The sequence below is a fragment of the Anneissia japonica genome, unplaced genomic scaffold (genome assembly GCF_011630105.1).
Source record: "Anneissia japonica isolate Jap-2015-1 unplaced genomic scaffold, ASM1163010v1 scaffold287768_len205223_cov117, whole genome shotgun sequence".
Lineage (NCBI taxonomy): Eukaryota > Metazoa > Echinodermata > Crinoidea > Comatulida > Comatulidae > Anneissia > Anneissia japonica.
In genome coordinates, this window is record NW_022735704.1 from 163,434 (window position 1) to 175,418 (window position 11,985).

Consider the following 11,985-nt stretch of genomic DNA (forward strand, 5'->3'; position numbering starts at 1 on the left):
AAAACTTAACAAATTTTTGAAATGCAGAATGGAATTCTTCTCACATCGCGTAATAAATATCTGGAACAGCTTACCACAAGAGGTTGTTGCTGCCACAACTGTAAACACCTTCAAGAACAGACTGGACACCTGTTGGGTCTTAAAGGCGTTTGCCTAACTTTTCCCACTTATATCAAGTATCAAGTATAAGTACCTCTAGTTTTCCGAAATTACACTCTCAGACCTAAATTTGTTTATATTTTTCTTTTTTTTCCATAATAAAATCCGCTACTGCTCAAAACATTCTTTATACAAAAAAACATAATTACGAAAAATAGGCATAAAACCGAAATCACGTCCTGAAAAAAAATGTATGCACCCTCGCCTCAGCATTTACTAAGACATAGGTACTCTGAGTCAGGTGCCGACTCGATGGAGTTAAATGTCATATCAAGGGAAGGGCGCAGATCTGTTTTTAAAGGTGTGGGGGGGGGGGATTGATTGTGAGTCGATACCCACCCCCAGGCCCACCATGGTTGGGGCAGAGGTGCCACAATTTGAGGAACTAGTACCTCTAAATGGCCAGAAATGACACTTTTAGTAAAATTCATCATGACATCACCATTAGTCAAAATAAAGCGCCAAAAAAAAAAATTTTAAAAAAATCTCATGATCTTTTATCTGGGATTTTCTGAATCTGAATCAATACTGACAGAGGACCCCACTAGGGTATATGCGTCAGTGTGCGTCATCGATTGCAGGTATTATGGGTGTTAATAATTATAAAAGATATATATCTGAGTGGTAAATGATTTTGAAATTGCCAAAAGGGTATATAATTTGGATTGGTTCTTCAAGAGGGGGCTCCAACAACTGATGTCGAGGCAGCGTCGCTTTCACTAGTGCGTATACGCAGAAACACACTGGCAAATTTGATGCAACAGCAGCTTCTGCTTCGGCCTAGTGCCTCAGGTCTACTGCCGTTAGACTGCGACAGAAAACGACGCTGCACCGAGTCAGGAAGTGGTAACCCCTCTTTTCGGCAACCATCTTATTAATATGTGTGATATACCATATAAACAAAGATGAAAAACATTGTCTTTGACTACTGTATGTACTTTATATACTTGAAAACTGTGATTTCACAACAACAAATTTAAGGAAATAGTACCCCCGGAAATGACACTTTAATATAGTAAAATTCATCATTATCAAATCACTATTATATAGTCAAAATGAGGCGCCGACAAATTTCTCATGATCTTTTATCAGGGATCTACTTAATATCCAGGACAACTGGGCCTTACTATTTACACCCTTGCTCACATTGCGATGGCTTTGAACATCGTCTTGCTATGTGTGAGGCACCAAAGCAATTATAACAGTCTCTCCTTTCTCAAGATTTTGAGTCTTTCTTCGCGTGAGTAGCGGATGAAATCTCTACACTTTTCTAATCTGTGACTTCCTAAGCAGGCTGGGCATGTAAGTCTTGTTTCCGTTGTCAAAATTGCTTCCGCACGCCCCGTGGTTGTAGTAAGGGTTGTTATCTCTTTGTTGTTTGGTTTCCACTTAGGTGTATTCTTGGGATACGAACCTCCAATATTTTGGCCATACATATTATTAGCTAACTTGGCCGCCTCCTCGATGAATGATGACATGCACTTAAAGTCGTCGGGTGTGTTTATTTTCTCCATCATTGCATAGGCTTTCATTGCCCACTTCGTTTGCAGGTGGATTGGTAAAAGCTGCTGAATTTTTAAGAGAGTCTCTGAGCTATTCATATCAGCTGAATAGCACATCTGGGAAAGAACTGTTTGGCACCTGCGAATGTCTCTGGCTAGGTCCCATACTCCCTTACCATCATTTGGCCTAAATTGAGGACGATTCAACACCTTGCTCAGATAGGCTTTTGCAATGACATGTGCCTGACCGAATTCTTCATTTAAGATACGCTTGGCTTCAGCATAACCATCTGAACCTCCTAACAGCACGCAATTGGCAATACCGTTCCTTGCTTTCCCAACGCAAAATTGTATAAGATAGGTTAATCTTGATCTATCATCAATAGCCTTGCTTGCTATGTTGACTTCGAACGTGTTCATGAAGTCCCAATATTTGTTTCTATCAAATGTGCAAATTTCAGATTTGGGCATGTTCATAGTGAGACCAATTGCTGTTAATAAATGAGAAGCACTTTCACTATGGCTTGGTTGTGATATAACAGGAGGTTTTAAGTCAGTATCTTCCTGGACTACTCCTACAACAGGCTCCTCATTTCTCCACTCCACTACTCTCTGGTCTGGTTCGTCCACTGGAGGCACAGGAAGTACACTGCCTTTATACTCACTTTGTAGCAGCTGTAACTCTATTTCCTCTATCTGCAGCCTGTCCATTTCTACTTCTGCTTCAATCCTAGCTCTGTTAGCTTCAGCTTTCCTTCTATTAAATTCTGCCCTAGCTTTAGCAACCGCTAGATCAGCTCTAGCCTGTGCGGCAATTAAAGCCAATGATTTTGCTGCAGAGTGTGATGACCGCACTGAGACAGGTCTTGATCTTACAGACATGATTAATGTTCGAAATAAGAAACTGAAGTATATGCAAGTAATCAAGACAAAATTAATATATGAAATTGTTAAACATACTATATTATACAGTATCTCAATGGGAACTACTACACATCAAACACTATGTATAAAGGGCTTAATCACATGATAATAATAATCACAACTTTTAGTAAAACATACCCATTACAATTCATGGATATGAATCCTAAGAAAATACACGAAGGCACAAATAACGTCCAGTATAAATTTTCAATCATGATCAAAAGTCCATTTCCTGCTGGTGTAGTATCTTGAATGTTGCCTTCACTTCACGTACGTTACTGCTTTGGTTAAACTCCAATGTCTGCATATGGTATCAATACCAACCAAAAGCATTTCTTCACAGCAAGTTCGATAGTTCTTCTATTTGACATCGACAGCGCTTTCATACTTGCCATCAACAAGTATAGTAAAATTTTACTGTCCTTTGACACAAACGACGTTCCATAGACGGCCTGGTTAGACGAATACTTTAATTCTTCTCCAATTTGACACAAACACTGGTTATCAACACGTATAGTCCTCTTTAACTTTCCTTTGACACAAACGGCGTTCCATACACTGCCTGTCTCAAATTTGACAAACACTTGTTATTAACACGTATAGTCCAATTTAACTGTTTTTGACACAAACGGCGTTCCATACACCGACTGGTTAAACGCCTACTTTAATTCTTCTCTACTTTGTCACAAACGGCCTTCCATACACAGCCCTGCCGTCATCTTCAACACACATGCAGCACTCTAGTCCGACGTTCCGCAAGCTATGGTCCGCGGCCCAAATTTGGGCCGCGAAACATTTTTGGAGGGCCGCGAAGCCGTCTGAAAATTGAAAAAAAAAAATAACAAAGAGACGTTTCATCATGGAGAAAATCGTTTTTAATAAAGCCGCTTCGTCGTTACAGTGAATGCCTCACTTGCACACGCTGTTAAAGTGCCAGATGATGCGTGCTACAAGCGGTTTTTGTGTCTATGCCCCCTCGGGAGCTAGACACTATGTTATCGTCTAGTATTAACCCTGTAAGATCGAGTAAATCCGGTATGGAGGAATGATGGATGAGTCATGAGTTAAAGATAAAAATAAATATACGACCTGTCCTAGAAAGATCACTACAGTAAACAACACCACACATTTCTTGATAACCGAATGCCCATGTGGATACTTTATTACTAAACATAATACCCTGTATTATGTAAGGTAGTCTTTCAAAGTTGCGGAGTAACAGAGTGTATGTAAAAGATTTTTGAAAAAGGAGAAAGCTATGACGTGTGTGGCTGAACCGTGTTTGGTTCACTCATGGTAGAAAAAAAAAACAATCAACAATTGTCGGGAGGGGGGGGGGGAACACAAATGTACGGAATTATTTATTTAATTAAATAATATTTAATTTGTATAAAATGAAATTATATCAACAGATAATGATGTCAAAATATTGTATATGCATGGAGGCTTCATGATCAAAAGTTCTTGCCAGGATTTGGTTTGTTGGTCCCTGCCACGGCTGGGCTGCTGGGCCGCGGCTTGGTGCCTGGAATCGTAAATAGGCTGTGAAGTAAAAAGTTTGCGGAACGCTTTTCTAGTCCAACGTTTTTGTTAAAATAAAATGTACACGCGAAATCTCGCGCCTTGGCCCGGACGCCCACTACTTACGCACTCGTCCCGAGGTCTGCATGTACTTGGTAGCCTGGTAATATACCGCTTGTCACACGCACTTAACCAAGAGAGCACTTAACCAAGAGCAACATAAAGCACATTCAAGTAAACTGTAACTTCAGAATCCATTTATTGGAATGACAACTTATATCCAATCCACAAAAGCTCTGATTACCGGAAAATTACAACTTTGAAGAGCTCTCAACCCTGGCCCAAGTGGTTTAACAAAAACCATCGCGCTACAAATCTATGGGCAGCAAAACATGCACACAAATAGAACAAAATCATATTCTGGCGCTAACAATCACCATGGCCACATCGGCACGAGCCTGTGCCGCTGTGATTTCATGACGACTAAGGAAGCCTGCGATGCTTGACGTCCTGATGTATGTGTGTGAAGACAACTTTTTACTTTACTAGACGCAAAAAATATCTCTCAAGCTCCAATAAGTATAACCAATTTATTATTTGTTTTTATTTATTCGGGTATAAAACATGCGCAACAAGCAGCCCAGAGGTTGAAAATGTTGAACTTACAAGATTTACACATTAGAAATATACACTCTTAATCACAATTACTTAGTAAAAAAAGATAGAAATTAAAATAAAAATTGAATTTGAAATAATGGCATATAAAAATATATTATAGAACAATTATTATTTTTCCTTATATTTTTTGTTAGGCTTACAAAAATATACACCATGTTAAAAAAAATTCATCAGACATCAAAAGTTGTCATTTAAATGCACTGCATCAATTATTGCTACAATTTATTGTGTGTATATATATATATACATATATATATATATATATATATATATATAATAGTTATTTATAATTCTTAAAAAGTTGGAAGTAACATTTATGTATCTAAAAATATATTATTTAAAATTAATTATTTCAATTTACAAATACAGCATTACAATTGTCAAAATTAAAATTCAATTATTGATATTTGAGAATTTTAAAACAACCTCAGATTATCAATATCAAATGGAGATAGTACCGTCCGGTAGATTAACTAATGTAGGAATGGGAAATTTTTTTGTATCTCTCCGTTTTTGGATGTGGTGATTACAAATTTATTAGTATTACTACTCCTAAGTTTGCTACCAATATTACGTATAGGTGGTAACATGTCAGGATATTTATTAGAAATCATCTTCTTACCAAAACTGAGTAGAATGATCTCAGTACGTCTGACTTTAAGGGATGGAATTCCAAGAAAATTAAGGGCTGCATCATATATAACTGGGACCAAGAATTATTCTAAGCGCCCTATTTTTGGAATCTTTCAATTTGTAAGGAGTGTTTCTGGGTAATGGCCCAATGTCAAACAGGGCAGTCGTATTCAAGTATAGGGGCGTATATAGCTCTGGTAAACACATAGAATATCATTAATGGGGGCATTAGACCTTCTCAATATTCAGAGAGTGTATAATCTACGAGGATTATTTTGCCCACATGAAGATACTACTTAAGGCTATCCTGGACGGTGATTCCCAATAACTCAATTTGGGAAACAACTTCCAGTGTGGTGTCATTAAGTGATAAATCGGGAGGAGGGACTTAACTCGAGAGAAAATATATTCTCATCACATGACATTTAGATTGTTTGGGAATCATTTCATTTACATGACACCAATTTGTTATTAAATCCCAACTGGTTTGCATAAGTTGAGGATTACCAATTTTAATAGTTTTGCCTATGATGAGATCATCCACATATTTCCATCCTTTGCAGTTCCCTATAGTGTGATATTGTTGACAAGGATTAAAAATAAAATGGGTCCAAGTTTGGTGTCCTGAGGGACACCACAAGTGATTTCTTTGTATGTAGACACGCACTGTATAAATTTGGTAATCATTTTGCGATTGCTAAGGAAAAATGATGGGAATTAGAGATTACCTCACTCCTGCGTAAATTAATTTACGAATAACAACATTGTGATCAACTCGATTAAAGACTTTCGTGAATCAATAGCGCATAAGTTGACAAAAGTGCTACTTGCTTCGAGATCTTTGACAACAGTACCTATTAGACCAATTAAATAATGTGTGGTAGAGAACCCTTTCTGACAACCATGTTAACATCTAATACATTAGTAGTATCTTTCGTAATCCAAGAGACAATAAAACTTTCAAAGAGTCTGGCAAAAGTAGGTGTCAATGATATGTGTCTTAAATACAGTATTGCAAAGATGATACATTGCTAACCTTGGGCACTGGTCGCAGTTCAAAGTTTCCAAGGGTCAGGGAAAGTTCCTACCACAATGCAGGTATTAAAAAACGTTAGTAAGAATTGGGGCAAGCTAAAATTTAAACTCTTTTACAAGCCTAATTGGTAGATGATCAGGGTGACCGGACTAGCATTCATTTATTTTTGTCACAAAACGGATTAAAGAAGGACACGTGGTTTCTAAAAAAAGTACCTTTATTTCTTAGATTTGATGGTACATTAAATAAACCACCAAATAATTGGGGAAAAAACCCACAAAAGAATATTACACAATAAAGAAAATAAAACAAAACTCTTACTACACTGTTCGTTCTGATTGTTTTAAATCCACAAGACGCGTACACGATCTAATGTCGCAAATTAAAGGTTCTTTCTTTCTTTCATGGCACACACAATTCGCAATTAGCTTTCAAAGGACACAGTACTGGGACGCTGCCTTAGTCGTTGGTCCCATTCTACTCTTAACTAACAAGCTTATTTCTTGCAACAGAACAGTTCAGGGTACTTTTCACACATTCAGTTCCACACAGGACACTGTATACTTCATTTTTTTATTTGTGATTCACACAGGACTCTGCACTTATTTTGTTGATCCACACAGAATACTGCATTTATTTCGGATCCACACAGGGTAGCCATAAATTTAATCCACACAGGATAACTTTAGTAGCTGGACATGCACATTGGTAGTATGAATAATATAATATCCACTGTATAATAATGTATAATACACACAATCTCTGATCCACACAGGATGCTTTACTCTACCAGGCCCACACTTTATTAGTGCTGCTACAATTTCCATTTAGTCCACACAGGACATACAAACAGTCAGCTAACATTTTTGACTTTCTCTCAGTGCAGTTCCACCAACACTAACTCCCTTTTCTCTCCCATCATCCTACCACATCACATTGCATAATCTTTCTACCAGCTTCTCACTTCATAACATTGCACAACCGTCTACACTATTCTTCACACCATACCACACCACTTTCAGTTTCCACACAATCAATACAATACCTTAACAAACTTTACATAACCGTCTAATGTACTCTTCACGTTATACCACACCACTTTCAGCATAAAAAAGATATAAAAAGCACATATGAACAAAATTAACTGTCAATACTCTATTTTGACTATACAAGTATATATATAAAAAAAATATGTATGAACAAAAATAACCCTCGTCCACAATCCCATTGTGACGGGTGGGGGGCAAGGTGTAGCAAGTGTGCAACATATAGTAGTAAAATAATTGTTAATCTTATTTGCTGGATCTTAATAAGATTCACCAGGAAACGTTACGACTGGTTCCTTTTTCATGCTGCATAAGTTTCTTACACTGTGATGCCATTTGCCAGGGTCATTCGCTCGAAGAAATTGGATGTTGTTATAAAAAACAAAACCTTTTTGGCGATTGTAATAGCTGTACACATTTCTACATTTTCTCCATTCTGCTCTAGGTGCGCATTTGTAAAGTCACTTACCCAATGCCAATAGATTGTTTAAAACACTCTTTAATATAAATAAATCGGTTAAAAAATGACGGCCATTTTGAATTTCAAAATGGAGGCCCAAGGATTGAATAAAAAACTGACACCCACTTTTTTCTTAATCAGTAGTGTTTTTGGAGTTTTTTTTAACATAGTAAAGAATCTACCCAAAATTTTGCTTTTTCTACATAAGACAACCGTACAGACTTAACAACATTGATATTTTATTCATGCAACTTCAGTTAAATAATCTTTGAAAGGAAATCATTTAGTAAGCCTATACGAGTTAAATAAGTTTAGTAGTTATTAGTACGAGACACATGCTTTCCCGCTTAGTCTTAGTTCATTTTTTTTACAGTTATATGTAGTTGATTGTTTCATCATGGCCAGATTTATGTTTAACGTCATATTGCTCCTGGAACTCCACGCCTACCTAGTGTCATCTCGTGGCATCGTGGACAGGACTATGCCAACTAACATTAGTTGCAAGTTAGACATTGACGGCGCTGAAGCCCTGGAAGTAATCCAAAGAGAAGGAAGTGTCTACATCAACATGGACTTGAAGTTTGTAAACTCATACGGCATCGAAATTGATCAAATCTTGGATAAAACTGGTACGATCGTCAACATTAGACGCTGGGTATTAGCCATTGGAACCAGGGGTGTTCAACTATTAAAATACCCACATAACGCTGAGCGCCTCTCCCTTGGTACACTTAAGCCGGGTGTGGAGAGAGTGTCGTTGAAAGTTTTATTGTCAAAGGACTGTTTCCAGAACGCTGATGATGATAAAAAGCTTGATATAATTGCAACATCACTCGCAAATTTCCAATCAACAGAGGGCTTAAAACTGGACCAGGCTATTTGCTTGGAACAGCTACTAGTTGTACCTACTTCAAGTGTTATATTTCCCTCTAAGAAATTTTATTTTGATTGTTGGAGAATTGTAATAACGAATGAGTATTACACAGATAAACCAGGTAGCAGGATTGGTATCTTAGGCATAGGTGTATTACTCTATCTCAGTTTCTTCCTTCTGTCGTTCTTTTGTCGAAATTCACCGTTAGCAGAAAATGAAAGGACAGAGTATATAAGCCTAAGTACAGATCTCAATATCGGTGCTAAATACGTTTTATTTTTTGCAGGTAATAAATGCTTCTTTTCTATATTGTATATTCTGCGCTGCCTTGTTTACTTAGGCCTATGGCAGAACTTGCCATTGATAATGAATTATATTTTAGTCGATGAGGAACATAGATCCACTGATTATTTATCTTTATCAATACTCTTTAATCTAGTCTTTATAATTTCTACAACAGTAGTTTTGTACGTGTATAAACGCTTCACCAGAAACAATCCTGACTCTAAAATACTGAACAAAATATATGAAGCTTTAAATCTAGATTTCGATATACATAATGATTCGCACTTAAGTGGGTTCCACAATACAGTAAATACTATAAACCAGGTAATGGTAACATTACTAACCTTAAAATTTTGGCGAAGTGTTTGGAGACAAACACAACAGAAGTATAAATGGATGCCATTGATCATTTTATGTTTCGTTTGCAAGTGTATATTAATTATAATTATTACTAGTCCGTTAATTTCGATGTCTATACATGTTATAAGTCCAAAAAGAAATAGAATTAGGCGCCCGTTAATTTTATTCTACTTAATATTTAACGTTTGTTTTATTGGGCTTACATTGTATAAGGTGGTGATAAACCTCTTGGAAATTCTATATTACTTTTTCATAGGACTGTTGACAAACTCAGCTTATATTTTTAATGTTGTTTTTGTTTCTTTTTTTATCATTGTATATTGTTTTAAAACTGTAACTGACTTTAATTCCAGTTACGTAAAATTTCTGAGACAGGTTATAGATTCAATGGATAATGTTGTTGAAAAACATACAGCAGAGCCAGAGCAGGCACTTGACGGTGATAATAGGAGAGGTCAACATTCTGATCTTTATATAAAGAGAAATGGTCTGACGTACATTAAAAAGGATTTTTTTGATGAGAATATCAAAAAGTACAGACCAGTAGGTCCTAAGACTGTGGTTATGCTTCTGAAGTTAACCGTAATTAGTTTAGTTATATATATTGCAGCTGATACATTGGAATCTATCGACCAAATACATAGCTTAAGCGTTGAAGTTAGGTCAATTCCTGTCATTTTCTTTCCTCTCGTTATTCCGTTTTTCTGTAATATTATTAAGAATGAAGCGCAAGAAGAAAACGAAATAGAAGTGCTAAAAGCTCGAATAGAACAGGACATTCAACAAAGACTAAAAGCTTCCATAGAAAACGACAGTGAACACCCATACGAACATGAAACTCAGGTTTAAACGGAATATTCTTGTTTCATGTGTGTTAAGCATAATCCTTAAAAATAGGTCTCCATTATTTGGATCCAAAAACCAGAATAAGTATTTGTTTAATTGATTCTAATACGAGTGTAAGTAGGATTATGCTATGCATGTAGTCTTAATCGCAAAATAAATGACATATGATATCATTATAAGGAAAATTACTTAAAATTCAATAGGCCTATTTACAGTCTATTAAGTGTTTGCTTTTACTTTGTTGCTTGATAGAATACATTGAAAACAATGTCATACTGTATATTATATCCGGTGGCGGTTTCACAGAACACATATATGTAAATATTCTATTTGAGAACTTCGTTCAGTTTCGGATGCGTTATCCTAAAAAACGATGAAAAAAACACAAACCAGAACGTTAATATCTGTTGAAAACCTAAAAACTTCCCAAATTATACTTTAGTAATCATATACCCAATTTTCAAAACGTCATCAGATTTTAAAAAAAAAAACCCGAAACTACGCCCTATAATGGCCAAGCCTTATAATTAAAACGGTCAACAGTTAATTAAAATAAAGTGACCACATTCAGTTCATAGTCTCGTGTTCTTATTAAGGAATAGCATTACACTACCAAGTTTAGTATGACAATATCTGATATGATATTGGGCATGATATTGTAATATCAAATTTGCATATCTGCAAATCAAAGGTATTTGTCACATAGTGCAGACAGCAATTTAAAGTATAATGTATTCATTAATTGATAGCGAAGCTAATGTTGAATCGAAGTCACCATTATTATATGTTGAAAATTATAATCATTATTGTTGTTTCTACTATTGTTATCAAGTCTGGTTAAAAATAATAATGAATTATTTAACAAGTACCTTGAATGATTTAATAGTGCCACGGCATTTATTCAATTTTTTGTTGAGTTGGGCGTTTTTTTTTTTGGAGATTAGTGCTTGAGAGTGGGGTTTATTAGCAATTATTGTAAAGCTAAAATGGTTTTATGTATTGTACATAGGTGTTATGAGTACAGTAAATATGTTTAGTTTAATTTACTTTAAGTTGATTTTTTTTTTTACTTTAACTTAAATTTAAATACTTTTCTTTCCAATGCTTTTACATTACCAACCAAGAGGTGACGGAACTAGGGGGTGCTGTGTTATGGAGAGTAATGTGTGACCGGAAATGGTCTGCAGTCAGTTGGTTGTTACCATGCGCCAGTGATGTTGGAGTATATAGTACAGCAATTTGAAACTATTATGTAGGCCTAATAAATGAATAAAGTTCGGAGTTTGTCGGGTAGTGAAATGATTATTTCACATACACAGGATTTCATTTCTTTTTTTTATACACCGTAAAACATTGCATATTGAAATTGCATAGTACTTAGATTAAGTTTTAGTCAAGTTGTTTGACTTTTTTACTTTTCTTTAATTAAGTTTTTTCTTAAATTTACTGTTACCTTCTCTTTTTTGGATGCACCACCATTTTGGATGTGTGCCACTGTAATGAAAGTGATTCCAAATAAAAACTAAAACTAAACTAAGTGCTCCCTAAATTCATAAGTGTAAGCTAAATTACGGTGATTAATTTAATTAGCGAAGATATGGAGACAATTATTTCGAATCCCTCTTTCCAAGAGGGGATGCAAATGCTTTGTGAAAATGAGT

General features: G+C 35.8%; 1 protein-coding gene across 1 annotated transcript in view; it reads left to right on the forward strand.

The window, feature by feature from the left end:
- The window catches only part of LOC117116675, a 15,367-nt gene extending 4,606 nt beyond the window's left edge, over window positions 1-10,761 (forward strand). Inside the window, exon 2 of the mRNA XM_033260760.1 lies at window positions 8,333-10,761. Coding sequence (XP_033116651.1) covers window positions 8,357-10,327 — 1,971 coding nt within the window. The 5' untranslated portion in view covers window positions 8,333-8,356 and the 3' untranslated portion in view covers window positions 10,328-10,761. The remainder of the gene's footprint in view (window positions 1-8,332) is intronic.
- The last annotated feature ends 1,224 nt before the right edge of the window (window positions 10,762-11,985 follow it).